At 41.0% G+C, this 20,275-nt stretch overlaps 2 protein-coding genes across 4 annotated transcripts in view; both read left to right on the forward strand.

The window, feature by feature from the left end:
* Positions 1-20,275, forward strand: part of REG4 (regenerating family member 4) — a 126,680-nt gene that overhangs the window by 48,399 nt on the left and 58,006 nt on the right. The window lies entirely within an intron of this gene.
* NOTCH2 (notch receptor 2) overlaps positions 1-20,275 on the forward strand; it is an 88,162-nt gene that overhangs the window by 14,454 nt on the left and 53,433 nt on the right. For all 3 annotated transcript variants that reach the window (XR_009743100.1, XM_061451809.1, XM_061451808.1), the window contains exons 3-5: positions 5,179-5,438; positions 6,116-6,451; positions 13,023-13,145. Coding sequence is in view for 2 of the 3 variants with exons in the window: in XM_061451809.1 (XP_061307793.1) it covers positions 5,179-5,438; positions 6,116-6,451; positions 13,023-13,145 (719 nt within the window). In the remaining variant the exon portion in view is untranslated. The remainder of the gene's footprint in view (positions 1-5,178; positions 5,439-6,115; positions 6,452-13,022; positions 13,146-20,275) is intronic.

Below are 20,275 nucleotides of genomic sequence, written 5' to 3' on the forward strand. Positions count from 1 at the left end.
AGGGAAGTCTGGTTAAAATCTGTAGCAAAATAACTGAGACCCTTCTCACGTTAGTCATCAGACTGCATTTTTCCCCCCACTCCATTGAAGCATCTTCCAATCAAAGTGAAGGGAGTGTTGGGTTGAGAAGGGGGAGAAGCAAAACTACTAGGAAATTCTTCCCCTTGCTTTTTAAATTAAAACCATCTGCTTCCTTCTGTGCATCTCCAGATGATATCACTGGGCCTGAATAGGAAACTCCCATGAAAATCAAACATCTGGAAGACTGGTTAAAGCAGTCTATAAGGTGCATTTGGAGAGACTCTCCTATGAACGTGCCTAAGCAAATATAGCACAGCAGATGAGGAGGTTTTTCCAACAGACCAGGCATTTTCCAGAGGTTTTTTGAAAGCAAGAGATACTCAAGTACTGGGAGGTAACTTCAGTGTACTTTTGTGGCAGAAGAGCCCAAAGTGCAGCTTTTGTGAATCTTTTACTTTCACTTTGTAATGTTAGGTTGTTAGAGTGAATGCAGCTCTGTGGATTTGCCAGTGATTTGGAGACTTCAGCTTTGGATAAATACCTTTGTTTTGTTTTTGTCTCTTGTTTAGCTCCATGAGAGCCTGAGCTAAGGCAAATGCAGGCTGGAGACAAGGAGGAGGGGGAAAAAAAAAAATATGGGCTGAGCTCAAAAGTATTTGTGCTGGAAAGTAGCCCAGAGAGAGTAAAGGAGAAGCTTTAATTAGAAGCAGCTGCATAGCTGATGCAGCCCACAGGACATTTTCCCATTTCAAACTCTCTAGCTTTCAGTGATCGTGATTTGAATTAAGTTGTATGTGAAATTTGTTCTTAAAAGATTAAATTCCTGTTGAAGTAGGTTAAGAGACCTCATGTGCTTCTAGAAAGTGCCAGAACAAACTTCATCTTCCTGTTGCTGTTTGAGCGTTAGATGGAAAACTGAGGCAAACAGTGGCTTTTATTTGGAGAAGATTGGATTTCCTGTTCTGAGCATGTCATTTGGAGCTGACACAAGCTGCTACAATTTTAAGCTGCTCTGTAGACAAGTGGCTTTTTTTTTTTTTTTTTTTTTCCCTTCTCTTAAAGAAAACTTAAAAGAGTAGGTTGGGATGAGAGCAGAGCAGGGGTGGTGGGAAGCTGGAGTTGCTGTTGAGGATAATGATATCTTTTAAAGAAGTCTGGACGTAGACCCCGCTTTTTCAGTGTTTGCCTCATTTTTTTTAGAGACACAATGTGGTACCCAACATGAATCAGGGACAAATATTTGCAGTTTTGTCTACACCAACATTTAGAACTAAATTACTAGTATTTGTGCCTAGAAATGTTGATGACAGGAGACATGGTTGAAAATTTGGACTGTAGGTTTTTTGTTCCTTAACATTCAGAAAGGATTGCACTGGATTGCTGGAGGGAAAAATGGCATAACTGTCTGACCAAGCACTTCTCCTGGAGGAAAACAAAATGGTGGATACCTGACTTACCATCTTTCAACATACAGTCACGTTCCCTCTGGCATATTCTGTAAGGCTTTGTCCTTCCCAATCTAAAGCTGAAAGAGCTTTTGCTGTTCCCTGCTGGAGTGCTCCCTCATGTTTTTCTGATTAGTCTCTGAAGATACCGGAACAAGCCTGGTCTTGGAGTGCTCTTCAACTTTGTACCAGAACATTTGTGTACAAAATGCTGGGCCATTTGTGGGTGATGGTTGTGAGTTTTGTCTTAGAGCTCATCTTTCCTTTTAAATCATACCAGCTCTACTCTTAATCGGCATCTAGGCTGTGTCCTTGCAGTTACCTAGGGGCAACCGTTAAATGTATCTTCCAGTATCCCTGAATGTTGCAGTGGGAGAGGAGTGTATTTGGTTGTTTATTTGCTTGTGGACAGCACATGAGATGTTCCTCTACACTTTCTAGTTTGCTTTACAGCCTTTCATGAAAAAGCACTTTAGGAATTATCTTTTATGTGTGTTTTGGTTTATTTTGTATTTGTTGGAGTGGTGGATGATGTTAGAAGACCACTTGTTTGTCTGATGAGGTGCCCTTGGTGGGATTCTGTGGAGTTCTGATTTGTTGCTCACAGTTTCATGATAGAGAGCTACAAGTGCATGGCCTGTGCCTGCTGCTGTTAGTCTGGGGAGCTTGGTGTAGTGCTGACACTGAAAGCAGCTGAGCTGCCCAAAGACCCCCATCACTAGTGGTGGTGAAACTAGAAGAAATACCTATTACAAAATCTTCTAAGCCTTCTGGGACTGAAGTTCAGTTTGACTCTGCACATTCATCAGCTGCATATAGATGTTCAGAAACATGATTTAGTTGTAGTTAGCCAGATGATCTCTGAGCAGAGCTAGCTAGTGCTCTGTGTGCAGGCTTGAATGCCGTGGGAGTTGAGCAGTTCTCCAGCTTCTGGCACAGCTGTTTTTGCTGGGTGCCAAATTTCTATGTGATCGAGCTCTACAAAGCTATGCTGTAGCCTGCTGGTGTTTGGACTCATTTCTAAACCGTATCAAGGAGGGATTTCGGATGTTAAATGAAGCGTATAGAATTGCCATGGTTCAGGCCCAGAATACCCAAAGATTGACTCTTGTGTGATGTGGCAGCACCTCACACTGACAGCCTTCAGCTGTTACAATGAGGATGGCACAAAAGGTAGAGGACATTCTGAAAATGGTATTGTCTCAGGATTTGCTTTCTGTAACTTTATTAATCCTGCCTTGCCCTGGAAAAACTCTTTCATGTCTGTTCTTGGGTACGAAGTTGAAAGTATTAAGGTATGGTGAAAGGAGCCTAATTTGGGCGTGGGGAAAAGTAAATTACAGTATGCACATCTATTGTATAACTTTCCTGCTTTAGACATATGGCTAAAGCTAGTTAATAAATTTTAACATGAGAAAAAACAGTTGTGGTCATCTAGTAATGACCCCTTGCATAACTCGGATAATAATCTCTCTGAGTAGCTGTGTTTGAACTAGTGTGCATACACTTTCTGAGACAGCCAATCCTGGTGTTCTTTTAAGCAAGCATGAGTGATGGAGAAATTCCACCGTGACCTTAAACACGTGGTTCCAGTTGTTTCTTTCTGCTGCTGAGAAACTGTGTATAGGTCTCTGTTTGAAGATAAAATTATTACCTTATTTCTATTTTGAATTTGTCTAGTTTGAGCTTCTGATGCTCAGTTCTATTATCCCTGTACCTTCTAGATTGGGAATTACGGTTAAATCTGAGTTTTTGTGGATACTTGGAGCTTTTGATTAACTGTCTTCTTCCCTTTTCCCTTTGATGAATAGACTGAAACACCTGAGCTTTTCATTGCATCAAGAGTTCTCTATTAATCATTACTGCTCACTTCTTTGAGTTCAGTAAAGCTCTTCCTTCTTAGATAGCAGACACCAGAACTGATGTAATGGTTGTGCCAAGTGAAATATAAGATGTAGCATAATCTCATTTACCTCCTACCTGATATTTGCTGTTTGGCCAGGAATATTTTAGATGTACAAACTGTTATGCTAGGAATTCACATTCAGCTGACTGTTAGGAACCCCCAAAGCAAATCTGGCTTTCCCAGATCGGCCTCCTGTTTTGGGGACAACGCTATGTATGTTTTGTTTCTAGGTGTATGACTTCACCATGCTAAAGTGCACTTTATGTGCTGACTGCCTTGTTAAGCAGTTCATGTTACTACTTTGTATCAAGAACTTGTCTTCGCTCTTACCTATATGTTTGACCAGCATTGATGTTTTCTGTTTTTACTCATTGATGGAAGCGTTGAATAGCATAGGAACAAAGGCAGATCCTTGTAGTATTCTATTTAAAACCCAGCTTCGCGATTGTTCTTTGATTTTTAAACTGAATTTTAAGGCATATTCAGTTAGGTGTGGGAGTTTGTTTGTTTTCCAATCTACCATACATTTTAAAGTGCATAAGTAAAAGGCAGTCTTTTTACCTTCTTGTCTGAAGGGCTAGCTAGAGGCTTGTGTGTTTTTTGCAGCTGGAATCTCTTCCCTTTGGATTTGAGTAACTCTGTGATGGAATAATTGTACCTATCCTGTTCTGGAGCAAAGTGTATATAATGTTCACTTCTGAATTTTTTGCAGTGAAATATATGTTCTCCCAGGCTGTGTGTATTTTGGGTTACTTACCAGTTAAAGCATGTAGCTGTGTGTAGAAAAAGTACAAGTGGACAGTCCTGTTTTGTGTGTTAGGTGTTATTTTTATCTAGCATGTACTGTTGCAGCTTTCTGCTGCCTGGAAGAAGAAAATGGAACTGTGGGATGACACAAAGGTGGAGTTTGCAGGCTTGCTTGCCTGGGTTCTGTATTGCTGAAAGTTAAATGGAAAATTTGTAGTACAAAGGCCATTTAAAAGATGGATTACAGCTGACAAGTGTAGTCAGGCTGTATTGACAGAAGTTTAGGTTAGAGAGAAATAACTGCAATTATTCTGCAGTCACAGATCTTTGTGTAAAATATTGCCCTAGCTGTAGATAGTGTGTGTGTACTCATTTTTCTGTGGGAGAGAGAGGAACAATGACCTTGTCGTTAGGGTGCTAGCCAGGGGCGTGGGAGACCTGACTGCAGAGCTTGTGTTGCTAGTTGAGTGCAGACTTCTGCATGTCACAGTCCCAGGGGCACTTATCAACATGAGGATAACAGTATATTCCTGTCTCATGGGAGTGTTGTGGAGAAAGATCTGCTACAGATCCTCAGGCCCTTCAGACGCTGCATTTGTACAAGGTTTATAAATATTTTGGAAGGTGGATAATACCTAGTGTTAATACCTATTATCTAAACTTCTTTTCTTCTTGAAAAGAATGCTTATTAAAATGGGAGTGAGTGCAAGGAATCGTTACTTGGCAGTTCTTTTAACACCTAGGCTTTTACTGAAGTTTTGAAGGGAAGTGCAAGAATAAGATCCTGCATTTGATGTAACTCTGACTGTGTGCAGTATTTCTTCAGTTTGTAATGAGTGATTTCACAATTTGAACTTAAGTTTTCCATGGTTTCATTTGGGACAATCCCAGAGAAAGGCGCTTTTACATTTATGACGTTAACATTTAGGTCTGCTACTGTTACCATTAGTTAAGGCAAATTCCAAGACTTTAGAGGTCATGAAACTTAATTCCTGGTATCTTTCCAGGATGACAAGGCTTCAGGTGAATGTGCTGTGAATAATTTCTTCTCTATTGCAGGTGTCGAGAAGGCTTTCTTGGAGACTACTGTCAGTACAGAAACCCTTGTGAAAGCAGTACCTGTAAGAATGGGGGAACTTGTGAAACTACGTCTCTGATAGGAAAGGCTACCTGCAAATGTGCTCCTGGGTTCACAGGAGAGGATTGTCAGTATTCAGAATCACACCTCTGCTACATGTCCCAGCCCTGCCTGAACGGAGGAACTTGTCATCCCCAGAGCCAGGACACATATGAGTGTGTCTGTCCTCCAGGTTATACAGGTGAGGTTCTGCATTTGTACTTCCAGACTCTCTTCTTTAGAGAATTACTTCATCCTGGAATGTTCTGGGGCAGTCATAATACACTCAAATTTACTAGCTCCAGCACAGGAAATGAGAAAAAGTCTAAATGACTTCATGACCAAAAAAAGCAAAGGGGGAGAGGGGTTAGGGAAGCAAGCTCCCTACCCTTTACACGTAAGCAGAAAGACATTTAGATCTTGTGGCATTGTCCACATGGGAAAACTGAGTGCAGAAGCTGCGCTGGAGTGGCTCTTAGGCTAGCTTCTAGAAAAAGTGGAGTAAATTTGGCAGCAAAATCTTACTATGGGAAAATTATAATTGTGTGCCTGAGGGGAAGCATGGAAACTTATGCTTTTCATTCTTGAAGGGGACGTAGAAGAGTGACTGTCAGTGTGTAGTACAATTTCAGGTCATGGGTTATTTTTATAAATCACAACATTCTATATCTCGCTGCTACTTTGCAAATAAAATGACTTTGTACTGTAGCCACAAATTGAGTTTTTGTTTCAAACATAACACTGTAAAATGCAGGCATAATTTTTTCTGTAATAAGTTTAGGATTTAGTACACTAATCACTTTGAGGTAGCATGAAGGAAATACTGTTTTCCATAGAAATAACATGTCATTAATGCAGTGTTCTGTCTTGATCCTACAGGGAAAGATTGTCAGTGGATTGATGCCTGTACATCTCAACCTTGTGCCAACGGAAGTACATGTACTGTATCTGGAAATAAGTTCTCCTGCATCTGTCTGCCTGGCTACACTGGCCAGAAGTGTGAGATAGATGTGAATGAATGTGCCACACCAGGCCTTTGTCAACATGGTGGGACCTGTGTCAATTTGCCTGGCTCATACAGATGCCAGTGCAAACCAGGCTATACAGGACATCGCTGTGAAAGTGTGTATGTGCCATGTTCCCCATCACCCTGTATGAATGGAGGAACTTGTCATCAAACAGGTGACTTCGCTTTTGAGTGCAACTGTCTGCCAGGTAAATGATGATGCTTCAAAGTGCTTGTTTTGTGGTTTTGTCACTGAATTCCTGGATGTATTTGTCTGAAGGCTTCTCTTGGATTTTCTGTGTGATGTTCATGTAATGTAAGGTTCAAGGGAGAAATCTCAGCAAGCCAGGAGTTAATTTCCGAGTGTCAGGATTTAGTAACATGGAAGGGAAGAAAGAAAGAAGGCTAGAAATGACAGATTTCTTCAGAACCCTGTTAAAGGCAGAGAATCAAATAAGTGTAAGAACTATGAGGTAAATGCAGGAAGATTGGGGTGGTATCTCTAATGCCCATTTGGAATGCAAATTTCCATGAACCTCTACAAATGCATAGGTTTGTGGTCATTAAAGGCCACAGTTAACTTCAGTGCTTGAATGAAGATGAACATATCTCTCTCATTCTCAGTCTTTAACGCTAACAATATATTAGGTTCTATTATCTTCCTTTGCTCCTCCAGTTCCTCCAAATTTTGAGATATTATTTCCAACTCACCACACCCTTTCTGTTGTGTAACATCACCAGATAAATGATGCTTACTTGTTTTCTGATGCTGTTGGCTGCCCTGAGTTCAAATGCTGTGTTTGCCCACAGCAGGGGCAGTATGCTTACTCAGGGCCATAGGCTATTTTGGGTTTGTGTGTCAAGCTGGCCTCCAGTCAACAAGGGACCCATCTCTATAAATGACCATATGTCATCTGGTTGGGACCCTGGTGGTCTCATCCTATCCTGCTCCTCCCCATCCACTTGGATATGGACCACAGGGGAGTACTAGTTGTCTTTGCACGTTAGGTTGGTTGTTTGGGTTGTTTTTTTTTTTTCTGATATATTTTTACTGAGTAATTCAACTCCATGGGAAACTGATTGTTTGGAAATGCTTTTGACTAGACTTCCTACTTAAGTGTATTCAGTTTGGCACATGAACACTTGGTGTGTGGTAATCTAGAAAAGGAAACTCTGTTCCCTTAAGCATTTCTCTGTTGTTATTTATGTGAAAGATGTAGCTGCCATATACTGTTTAGGATGAATGTAGTGTGACTACATTCTCATGAGGATCATCTGGAGCAGCAGGTATGTGCAGAAAGAACATTTAGAACTTGTGAGAAATACTGTCTTTTGGAGACCTTTGTCTTGAAGTATTTGCTCAAATTACTTTAAATGTACATTGCCAACTTTAGTTAGTGCCTGCACAACTTTCTGGGTTTTCTGAGCAAGCATGTGACTTTTGAAGAATTTGGGAAAGTAGGTCTTAAAATAGAAGGGATGTATCAACTTTATTTTTGTGTGAAAGCAACCATTTCTAGGCGTGCTTGAAGAAACAGTGCTTAACCCTACAGGGTCTTTGAAAATGCTGTATCTTAACTAACGATTGCTCTTGGTGAATTTATTGATCTTCTGCTCTTCATCTTTTTAATATGAAATTGTAAATGAAGTATCTCAGGATTAACAGGCTTGATCAGAAATGCAAAAGTTTTTTAGTCAGATCTGTTTAGCAAGTTCAGGATCTTGTGCAGAAGCAATGTGGTTGGGGGAAGAGGAGAAGACAGTGAAGTTTGAGGGACCAGATCCTGTAAAGCTGATAAGAAAGTTAGCTTTCGTGATGCTCTTACAGGTGCGCGAGACTGGGTTGAAGCACATTTTCCCTCAGACAAGTGTGTGGGCTGGCTAAACTATGGTCAGGAAATGAAAATGAGGTTACTATAGTAACAGCTACACACCTACACTGCTCACACACATTTTGGATTATTAGCTGCTTTTTTGGACTTGTTGCACAACATTTATAGTGGGGGTGGGTTAACGCTGCTTTGAGAGCCTTCACTTCTGTGTTTCCTGTATTTGTTTAAGTTGGCCATGTTGTTTTGATGGCTTGATTTTTATTTTTTTTAAACAAGCCATTTGAAAAACAGCAAAAAAAGGGAGAGATTGGAGAGGCCAAGATGCTTACATTAAACCCTTTGATAAAGGCAAGGCACACAGCCATTTCTTCCCCCTTAGTGCAGCATGCAGAGCAAAATTTCTGAAGTGTTGGAAAAGGTTCTGTCTGGGAAGGAAAGGTCAACAGAAAGAGAAGAAAAATAGTGGTCTGTTGTGCCCAGGGAAGATGTGAGGGTGCCCTCCTCATCTGGAAGAGAGTTCCAAGATTATGGACTAAAAATTCCTCTTCAGACTCCCTCTCTGAATTGGAGCAATGCCGATGGTACTGTGACTATAAATGGAATTGCTCTAGCCCTTCTTTCTGGATTGCCTTAAGATGTTACCATCGCTCAGCATTATGGTCATAGAGGCAGGAGGCAGTTACATCTTGAATTGCTGAAATGGTTTTTGCTATGATTTTGCATCTTGTGATCTGTGAAACTGCTATAAATAAACTGATTGTGCCCAAGCAGCAATTTAGGCATAATTAGGTTACTCCTGGACTGGTCCTGAAATGGGTTCTTGTTTCTTGTAGGTGTTTTCTTGGCTTTTGAGTGAATTTAATTTTTTGTAAATACAGATACATGATAATGAAACCTTGAAAATGTAGTACTCCTCCTACTCTGTCCCCCAACCTGGAGTTACGTGTCAGAGCAGCTTTTTCTACAGTAGGACAAGTGATTCTGTAAAGTATAGTCAAGCTGCTATTTTAAATTCTCAGGTTCCCATTTCACTTGTGGATTTACACAAGCAAATTTTGCATTAGGTGATTCATGAAGTCATGTGTGTTAGAAGTCAGCTTTTGGGGGCAAGTGTAAGTGAAGAGTTATATACTGTAAGTATTGTATCTGTATGAAAGGTAACTTCATATTTTCCATTTGTCTAGCATAATCATTTTTCCTCTGGGCTTTGGTAATTTAGGTAAAAACAAGGTGGTAGACAGGTGAGCCTGTTAGGTCAATTGTAATAGAGAGTTGTAGTAAGAAAAAAGCAACTACCAAAACCGTTTGTGAAAGACTTAACCTGAAGCATTAGCAACTCCCTTAAATATAAGAATGAGCTTGTAGTTACAAATATTTGAAAAAAATGGAGTTCATTTGGCAACTAACCTTTTAATGGAATGTTAAACAAGTCAATAGAGGAAGTTCTTAGCTGGGAAAGTGATTATTCATTGTTATCCATCAAAATAATTACCCATTAACTAAGATAAGGACCCTAGGGAATTCCAAGGGCTTGTTCAGGAAACGATCTGTCAGGCTGGAGCAGGCTGTTTATGAGAGCTGGAACACTTCCTGGGAAGAGGAAGTAACCTCACGCCAGTTCATAGCAGAGCGTTACACGGCACTGTGTGGCGAGCATCATGGATGGGGTCTAGCAAACGTACTGAAATACTGAAGTTCCCATGGTGGGGAAGACTCTGCTTTCTGAGATTTAGAGATGAGCTGCATCCTGTGGGGTGCGAGGTTCTGCATGGCTGCAGTCTTAGAGTACCAGATGGTGTGTGTGCCTCTCTGCTCTGGGTGAGCTGGGTCTCCTACATGGAGTAGTCCATCTCATACAGATTTCAAGAAGATGAATTGTTGGAGTTGCATCCAGGTGACTGCTGTTGGGCACCTGGTATGCATAATCTTGCTTCTGAGTTGAAATGATACAGGTCAGTTTTAGCACTCTGAGATCTCTAATACCTGTAAGTTTGGCAATAAAAGTGACATTTTCATTAAGGTATAATTTCCTGACCCCATAATTTGTTGGTCCTGCAGAAAGGTGTAATTTATAGATTGAAACAAGGCTAAGGATTAAGATTTGGAGAGAATTGGATTATTGTGCTCTGGAATGGGGTGGAGTTTTCAGATGACATAGGAGTAAAGATATCTGCTTGTATCAGTCTGTGTACTAGCAGAGGAACAACATGCTGTTAGCAGTGGGAACACTTTTCCCCTTGAGGTTCTCATTCCTTAATTTGATGTGCTTGGAGACATGGAGCAAAAGTCAGGATATGTATTGCAAACTGTCAAACTGTTCTCTTGGAAAGAGAAAGCAAAGGACAACATGCGAGTCCCAGCACAGAGGGGAACAGGAAACAGCATCAGGTGTTCAGAAACTTCAAAACAGTGAACTCTGGCTTTGTGGAAGAATCAGGTTATGTAACTGCAAAATCATACTGGGACCCAGCTTCAGAAAAGCTCATGTGTCTCAGCAACTTCATGCTTGTGCTCCAGTGTAGATGCATTGACCCAAACAACTGTGACTAAAGGACTGATTTTAAGAATGGAAGCGAAACTTTGCTAGGACAGTTCAATTTACAAATTGAACAGATTGCAGTATTGTGGTGTAAGTAGGACTTGAAGAGGACACAAAAATCATGCCTTTCCAGCCTTGGATGTTCTGAAGCTAAGACAGAGTTGTTGTTCAGAGTAAGAGAAGTTTAAAGGAAGACTGGGAGCTGAGAAGTTACCAAAAAGGAAACGTGTGTTTTCTTCAGGTGTGCACTCAAAATAGCGTCATCTTCACCATTTCAACCCTTCCTGGTTCCCTTTCCCTTGGAGATGTCTTTTGACTGATCACACTTGTCTGTGGGTCATTTCTTCTCAACCTTTTACTACCTTGCCTTTTTTTTCTTTTTCTGTTTATAGTCTACTGCCACTAATGTTATCCTTTAGCTTTTAGTGTGGGATTAATGGTTTTCTACATCTGCATGAAATGCTTGAGGATCAGCTCTTAGATGATAGTATAGCTGGTTAAAATGTGAAAATGTGCAATGGTTCGGTGAGGTTTTAGTATTCAGGTGACTTCCATGCTTTATTACTGTTTATTATTATTGGGCTGCTCCAAATTTGTGTGCAGTACAGGAAGGTTAGTTTTAAATAAATCCCTGCTCTCAGGAATTTGTTTACTAAAATGTAGGGTAGGTCTTCATATTGTCTGAGATGAAGGGGTGAGAACATAGAATCATAGAATAATTAGGGTTGGAAAGGACCTTAAGATCGCCTAGTTCCAGCCCCCCTGCCGTGGGCAGGGACACCTTAAGCTAAATCATAAACCTTTTGCGTTTGTGGTTCTGGGTGTATTTCCATGCTGATCACACTGCTGACTTGAGTACCATCTACGGTCAGTGAGGTGTCTCTCAAGCTGGAAAGCAAGCTGATAGGACACCCCTGTGTTTTACAGCTGAGCTTTTAGTCGTGCATGGTAGCTTTATGCAGTTTTAAACATAGTGGTCTGATGCTGATTGTGTTCCTTGGTAGTTGATCCTCAGCAGCTTTCGCCAGGAAGGTGCTGTTGTGATGATTAGGACTCAGGCTAACCAAGTTATATTTCTTCTTCATTTTAACCTTCCCTGATGCCATGATATTTGCAGGATCTTGGGCAAAGGTAAGAGGTGCTTTGAAAGGAGAGGGTGCTGGTGCAAGATGCACTTGTTAAAACTTGGCAACAGCACTCCTGACTCTTACCTGTGATATCGGAGAACTTTAAGAGGAGGGAATGCATAAGAATCATCTCTCAAGTCTCTTGAGAGTAGTGGTAGTCTAGAGAAGCTGTGTCAGGGCTTTACAGTCTGCCTCATCTACCGCACAGCACGATCTGCGTTGCACCAGATGTTGCTTGGAAGGGTCTGTGTGACTTGACACAGATGTTATGGAAGCATTTGGAGCAGGGCATCAAAAGTAGAGGGGTTAAAGCATAATTTTGGATGAGAGGACTGCGTCATATTAATATTACATTCCAAAGCAGTGAAGAGGCAGAGCTGCTGTTTTAAATTAATGTGTGTGTTCTGGAATCATTTATTTCATCCACATTTGCATGCATCCACTTGTGCTTTGATAAACAGCAGTCTCATCCAGCAGAAATGGCAAGTTTATTTAATGAAGCATGAAGTAAATCAGCAGGGGAAATTGGGGGGAAGATGGACTACTGATGATTCCCTTCCCTAACGTCCTCACTTATCCTTATTTGAAAGTAGAGGGACATATAGCAAGGGTATTTTGCCATTGTGGCTACATTCATTAGAAGCCTTGATTTTCATTGAGGAACATGTCTGGTGTCTTCTGCTTTTCAGTCAGGGCTTAGTGTATAAGTATCACTTGGGTGGTGGCTGATTTGTTGATTGACACACTTAGGTCTAACACTGAAGAGGTCCAGAACAGGAATTTGGAAGCTCATTTTCAAAGCATAGAAGATCTTTCTCTGACACAGCTAAGGTGTGTGAACTATGCTGAGGTATTCATAAAGTGAATGCCAGGCAGTTCTTTTGCCATGGGAAAAACTTGTCCTGGTTCATGCTCTAACTGCTGTGTTTGGGCATTGATGAGCTTACATGATAGTAAAATAAATGTCTTGGTCTTTTGACCAAGTTTGCTTTGAATGACAGTACTCATTAGTCACTTAAAAAAAACCCAGTCCTTTCTGGTTGTGAAAACCTATTAGGCCATCTGTCCATGGCAATAGTGTCTTAACTGTGTAATCTGACCTGCATACTGTCAGCAGAGGCATTTAACAAAGTCTGTGGTCAGCATGCTACATTGAGGTTCACCATGATTAGGTTAACAGTGCAAGTGTTCAACAAAAAAAGGGGGGAAGCTGTATGAGGGGTGAGTTCTCCTCAAAAGAGGCTGGAACCCTTTTCAGTCTGCTGTGTTTCTGCTTTTCCAGGTTTCGAGGGAAGAGTCTGCGGGCACAACGTTGATGACTGCCCAAATCACAACTGCCAAAATGGGGGTATATGTGTGGATGGTGTGAACACATATAACTGCCGCTGCCCACCACAATGGACAGGTATGTACTATGGAAAAGAAATGCAGGACTTCTGGTCTTCATCCAGTGTACAACTGGAGTTACATACAGCTGAAGGCAGCTCGCATCCGTGCCTTGTTCTGCAGTCTGGGGAGCAGATGCCAGTGAAACCCTTTAAAGAAAACTGTGCATCAAAGCCACCACAACGGAGGGCAATTTCCCACTGCATCAGGCAGTATTATGGGCTTATGTGCGTGTGTTTGATAGAAAGGTACCATGGTTCATGAGCTGCAGTGTAGTGCCAATATCAGAGCTGTACTTCTTGTATGAATTACTTTGTAAGAGGGTATGAGTTTTCCAAAAGTACAAAACATGGCTTTGCTATTATGGGGGTGTGCATATAGCTGTGCTTTTTTGATATGTTTGGGGGTATTTTTAACCTGGGGTAATGATCCTCATGTAGGTAGTAGTAACACTGCTGAGGAACAGGTCAAATCTGAAAGGAAACATAGGTGGGAAAAAGGGAGGAAAGAGAATTGTATGTATGGGAAGCTTTGTTTTTGCTACAGTTATTTTCCTGCTGTGACTAATGTTTATCTAGAGTTCTCTGACTAGCACAGCTACTTTTGCTTCATAAATGAGTCTGCTTGAGTCTGTAGGGGGGAAACGTGTGAATTTCAAGAAAGTGTTATGCATGATATAAAGAAGCAGCTTACAGGAAATTCAATGTCATATTTAGTCACAAAATGTCTCCATACCTCAAAAACAAATGCCTCCAGTTTTGGTGTGGTGTTTTTTGAGTCATACTAGGTATCCTTAGCTGGCACACTTACTCGGTTGCATATAATTTTGCCTATCTTTCAAAAATCATAGGTAGAAAATAACCTAAAAATCCCACAACAGCCCTAAAAATGGAAAACTGAGGTGTGGACTCAATTTTCATTTTTCTTTTCATAAAGTAGATGGGGGTACTTGTGCTGAAGTTCCTTTAAAACCTGAGAAGGGAGTTCAAGCTTAGTTTCGGAATATTTCCTAGAAACAGAGAAAAATGTTATCTTTGAAACTTGAATATCTTGCAGTGAGTAGCACTACATGTGTAGTTCAGACAAATAAACTGCGAGGAGTTTGACTGCTGGAGACAGGGGGTTTATGTTATTCTAGCCTTTCTCCTTGGCAAGCATCATTCTCATTATAAACCAGTTGTCACTAACTGCAAAGGAGGCTGCCAGTTAAGAGCCCTCATTAACTCAAAAAAAATTATATGTTTGTAAGCAAAGTTAAAACCACATAAGAGTGAAATTCACCACTGCTTGCTCTTTGAAATTAGATGTAAATAGGAGAAAATGAGTCCTCTCCTTAATGAGCAAGTACCCTTGCTTCTATACTGCTTCTCTGTCTATATGTCTTTAAAGCCTGCAGAAAGTGAAACCTGCAAAGGAAAGCAGAGAGCTTGGTTGTGGAGCCAACAGCCCTTCAGTGACCCCTAAAATCTTGTTCCATGCCACAGAAATTATAAACTGTCAGTAGTAAATTAATCTCAGGTTTATTCCTTAAGCATAGATGGTATGATGGATCATGAGCATGTACCATGCATTTAATCTACAAGGGATTATTTTGCTTTGTAGAGGTATCATAAACTTAGCTTGGCTTACAGGATTTGCATGGATAGCTGCTGTCAGATAAGGGTGACTTCTGCAACTCATCTGAAAGAGACCTTGGTGGTAATAAGCTGTGATTCTGTTTGTTTTTGTGGTGGATTGTCTCTTTGATTAACCACTGAAGTTCTTTGCAATGCAGTTGTGGCAGTTCCCTCTCTGAAGCTCTTATGGACCCTGATTAGCATTGGGAAAAATCATTAGACCTGTGTTGTGGCATAGTCTTGTGCCATCTTTATTCTGTGTGCACAGTCTCTTCAGAAAACCTTATGTGCATGAAGGGTGCTTCTCTTTGGTGAAAACCAGCCAAGTCTTGTATTCCCATGGCTTTCTAAAACAATTTAATGGAATGGGCTTTCTGAGAATTTCCTTTGTTTATAGTGAAGGTTGTCATCACAGCAGCAGTTTTAGGTGGTAGCTTCTCAAGGCCATTGATTTTCTAGACTTAGGAATCAGGTCACTTTGGAACTAACCCTTGTTTCACTTCTTAGGAAACAGCAGCTTGGCTGTACAATGAGAGTTAGAGCCTTTGGGGAACTGAATTGTCTTGTTTGAAGTGAATGGTGTTGGTTTCAGTGTTCATAATAAAACATGAGTAACTTCAGAAGTAGCTATGCATATTCATACTGGCCAGTGTTTGACACATGTAGGGCAGTAGCTCTGTGCATCCACAGGATGTATTAGTTATAGCCATTCCAGTGCTGTGCAGTGAAACAAACGTGGTCAGCTGGCCTTTAGGAATTCATTCATTGTATCTGTAATACAATGCCTAATAAATGTGCCTAATAATACTTGCCTAATAAATGTGCTTGCAATTGATGTCCCATGATGCCCTGAAACTCTGTCCAGTTCAACAGTGAATGCAGCCATGTGGTGTGAGTGGAGAAATGTCATGCAAGTCATTTGAATGCCTCTTGTTCTCATGTCCTGCAGGTCATCCCAGCAGTGACTCTGCTCTGTCATCTCAGTAGCATTTTCTTAGGAGAAGCTTGTTTCTCTGAATAGACTTCAATCACTTTCCTGCATCTTCAATTAGACACCAAGAAAATGCAGGATAACAGTACACATCCAGCTTGGAGACATGAGGGGTGACACTAAGGCAAGGCAAATAATAGTTTGAAGACAGACACAACTTTTTTCAAGGTGGAACTGCAGCTGATGCTGACAGAAGTAAACTACAATAAAAAAATGAGTTTCTCAGCAATAAGGAAATGCTGTGTAAATGCAGGCCTGTCCTTTGCACAAACATGGTTATAACATTGTAAATCATCTCTAAGGTAAGTGAAGAGGGAAGAGCTGAGCAAACAACTCTTTCCAAGTCTCTCCTGATAAATGCTTATAGCCCAACAGTGTTGAACTGTGAGAGCAAATACTTCAGAAAATCAAAACTTTCCAGTGAGACCTTGAGGTTAGAGGACATTGTGTGCTGCTTGGGGGGGAGGAAGCCCAAATGCGCATGTTTCTAAGTAAACGTCAGCCAAAAATGAAAGGATGTTAAATTTTCCAAAAATAGGTAACAGCGTAGATGTGCTGCCTTCATAAGGGTTCCACAGCCTCTTCTTTGAGGTACTTACTTGTCAAATCATCTTGGAGAAGTTTAAATTGGTCTGCTTGCAGTTTCAGTCTTTATTTGATCTTTGCACCGTGGATGGTGGTAGAGTATGTTTGCATGGAGAAATGAGTCCCATTGCTTGCTAGAAAAATCAAGAGACTCTACTGCATCTGATGAAGAATAGTTTTGTGTAAAGTAATATTGAAGCATCCTTTACTGAAACAGAATCTGTCCCAATTCCTTTTGGTAAGCACCTGCCTCTTGGAATTCCCTGACAGGTGGTGGGCTGGACTACAGAACTATGCAATTTTTTTCTTTTTTAAAAAATGCTTTTTTTTGCTTGCCACTAGAATCCAGCTTTGGAGACACCATTTGCTTTCAGTCTGATTTCCTGTCCTCAGAGCTCACTGTTCCTTTCTTGTTGGAGCGCTTGCCTTCTCTTTCTCATTTTGCTGCTTTTCCCGGAAAGATAAAATCTTGCCTTTCAGTAACAATGATGAGAAATTCCTGCTGTCACTAATCTTATTGCCACCTTCCAAGTTCTCCTATTTCTTATGGTTATAGTGATTGCCAACCTCAAACTTGTAACTGGCAACATGATCTTGGATGTGTTTTGGTGAAACTGGCCCAGATCTTTCCTGTTGCTGAGTGTTAACTGATTGTTTGTTTGTTTGTTTAAGGATGACTTTATCTTGTCCCAGGCTAAATCCTTTGTCAGAATGAGTGTGCATTGGGTCCTTTCAAGGCAAAATATTGCAGTTTTTCTTGGAAATAGGTCAGGATGCTTTTGTGAAAGACTCAAGTCTCTTCTGTGCATGGCAGGTTAGAGAATTTGGTGTGGTTTAAGTGTGATTTGAATCAAAATTAGCTAAAAATCCTCGCTAAAGACTGTGCCACTGTGAAGGCTCTCATTTATGCTGATGTTCTGCAGCAGTTAAACCACCCTGATGAGCTTGCTGCTGTCTGAGGAAGAAGGCGTCTTTGCCTTCTCTCACTGCTCCCATCCACTGTCCCCTTTCCCCTGAGCTGGCTCTGGTATTTGTTGGAGCATGCTGCTTTAACTCACTAATCTAGTAAAAAATCCTGTCCAGCTGCTTTTTATTTTTTTTTTGTGTGTGTGTGGGGGGGATCAGGAATTAAAATTCATGGAGCAATCTCATGAGTGAGCCGGTGCAGAGGAAGCAATGGCAGTCCAGGGCTGCAGAGTCATGTGGAAGTCTAGAATGTCCTTCCACAGGACAGTGAAACCGGCTGAGGATTTCAAGGCTGCTCAGGCCTTCCAGACTACAATTCATAGAAAGGAACAAGGCTTTGTTTAAAATGCACTTGTTCACTCTGTTCATCTAACCTACGCAGCTTTGTGTCAAGAAAGGTGACTTGAGAATTTGGGTACTAAAGTGATTCATAATATAAAATGCTGTAAATGCTTTTGTTTTTCTTTACTGAGAAAGACTCCACTGTTGAAAGCTTGCAGTGTTTAGAGGATCACTGTCAGTCTGTTTGGCTCAAATCACCTTTCAGGAGTGGTGCACAGCAGAGATTAAGATTTGTATCCTCTGTTGAGTTAAATCCTGTGCACAGTTTGCGCCTGAAATGCTGCATCAAGAGTTGTGGGATGAGTCTCTCAGTTTAGGGAGCACACTGTCCACACAAATGGGTTTTGGAAGACCTGCATTATAGTGTTTCAGTTGCAGGCTTGGCCTACTTGCCTCCTTTCATTATTTCTACCCCTGTGGCTGGGAAGGCAAGACTCCCATGGCACTTGTATTTATTTAGGCTTTGTTTTTCCCTGAAAAGGGGGCTCCAGTGAAATGTACAATTTAAAATCTAGGCGACCTTTGTCTCAAGGGAAGCACAGTGTGCTAACAGCTGACTCCACCATTGGGAGCTAGCTTAAGAAGCAAATGTTTGTCTTGAGCAGAAAAGCTCTTCAGGCAGCAAGGCCATGCTTTTTAATTAAAATAGCTGTTAGCTCGGTCATATGCTCTTAAACACTAGCACAAGGGTTACTTTTTCTGCAGAGCTTTAGGCAGGAATTTTCAAAGGGTGGAGTTAAGGGTTTGATTTGTATTTAATTAGAGTAATATTTGCTCCCTACCTTGGTTTCTTTCAAAATCCCAGCCTTAAACTATGGTCAAATGTGACCCTTCTTTGCTAAGAAGGGAGGATAAACATCAAAAGGCTGTCTTTTAGCATTTTAATTCAAGATTGTATTGTCCGGTATTTTGCTTTTTAAAACTTTCTTTGCCAAATTCCACTTTCCTCAGCTTCTATATCGCTAAGTATACAGTAATAAGCCATTCTAATTTAGTGTTCAAAAAAATACTGCCTTGCTGAAATACTTCAGAGGCTTGAAATGTAGAGGAACTAACTGACGCTAGATGACATGGACCATAAATGTTGAACATGCCAGTCTCCTAATGAGCGAATATACATCCTGTTATTTTCTATAGGGTATTGATTATTACCAACCAGAGCATGCTGCTGAGGTTGCACTCTGGTTCTGGTTGGCATGCACATACAAAATGTGCCAGGAGCAGTCTTTACCTGTGTACTAGCACAAGGAGGCTGGGTCAGACTCCCACAAGAAATGCAGTCATCTTTCCCAGTTGTGTAGCAATGGTGGACTTTCTGGTGCCTTTCCAGACTTCACTAAAAAGCATAGTAACCTCTTTGGTGCTGGCTGAGATCCATCTACACCAAACTTGGCAAATGATTTGCTGGTGATTTGCTGTCACTACATACAGTAGTATCTCCAAGAGACAGTTCTCTGAAAGGGGCCAAGAGGGATTACGATTCTTTTTCTTCCTTCATGTTTGAACTGGCAGATACAAAGGGAGCAGGGAGCATGTGGCAGCCTCTGGAGCTGACAGCTCTAAGCTTGAATGTACAAATGATTTGAAGCATTAGACATAAACTTTATCCTGGATGTTGTTTGTTTCTTTTGCAGTACTTGATTCCAGAGTTGTGCAGAGCATGTGTTTCAGTGGCATTAAAAGTTACACCATTAGTCAGTACCTTTATATCCAGTATAGATTCTGGAACACCCACCACTACCTCCCACTTGTTTTGTGCTGCTTTCCATTTCCCATCAGCCAGAGTTAGCTGTAATAAAACACTTGAGGTGTTAATAGCTGGACTGATCTGACTACGGAATGACAACATCCGGTTTAGACTATGCTCCTGCCTTTTCCCTTGTGTCTTTCGTGACTTTCCAGACTGGGAAATACTCTTTGCGATCTCTTGTGGAGTTGTCTTTAAGTTTTCAGCATATCTTGCATGTGTCTGGCACTAAAACAGAATAGGCTAGACCACTCTGGTGAGGCTGGGTTGGTGGATGTGTGCTGTGAGACCAGTCTAATAAGTAATAGCTGTTTTGTCTGCAGCTCACTTGTTTCTGGCAGTTTCTGTCCCTTTCCTTGTACTTGGAATGAGGTGATTTGTCTTTGGATAATTACTGAAGATGTGCTGCTGAGATAGCTTCAGAATATGAACTTGTAAGGTTTGGCTCCAGCTATTACATTTTTTGCCTTGCAGATCTTTTCACTTGTTAGGTATTTCCCTGATTCACTGGATTTTCCAGATGAGAAGAGAATGGCAAAATGTCGAGTAGCTTGGTGATGTGTATTTCCTTTTGGTTACTTCTCTATTCTGCTGCTGTCCCCAGTCATTTCACCTACCACCTCCATATTAAAAGTCTGTCATTAGTGCATCACTAATAATTTTTAATTAATTTTGTTCTGTTCACTTGTATTACTGCCTCTGAAAAGCTATATCAGAACTGCCTGCTCTAGCCAGTAGTCTGTGGGGAGTGATTTAAGGCAGTATTTAATGGATCAGAGCATGTGTAAGTCTCTTAAAGCCCAGAGTTTTGTATTTGGGGGTTGTAAAATCCCTTGTAAAAGCCCATTAGTTCCACTATATGCTTCCCAGTGTGGTTATGAAATTAAACTCTTTTCTCCTCC

The sequence above is a fragment of the Pezoporus flaviventris genome, unplaced genomic scaffold, assembly GCF_033815535.1.
Source record: "Pezoporus flaviventris isolate CSIRO_AGI_PZ_B2104156 unplaced genomic scaffold, CSIRO_AGI_Pfla_v1 ptg000013l, whole genome shotgun sequence".
Lineage (NCBI taxonomy): Eukaryota > Metazoa > Chordata > Aves > Psittaciformes > Psittacidae > Pezoporus > Pezoporus flaviventris.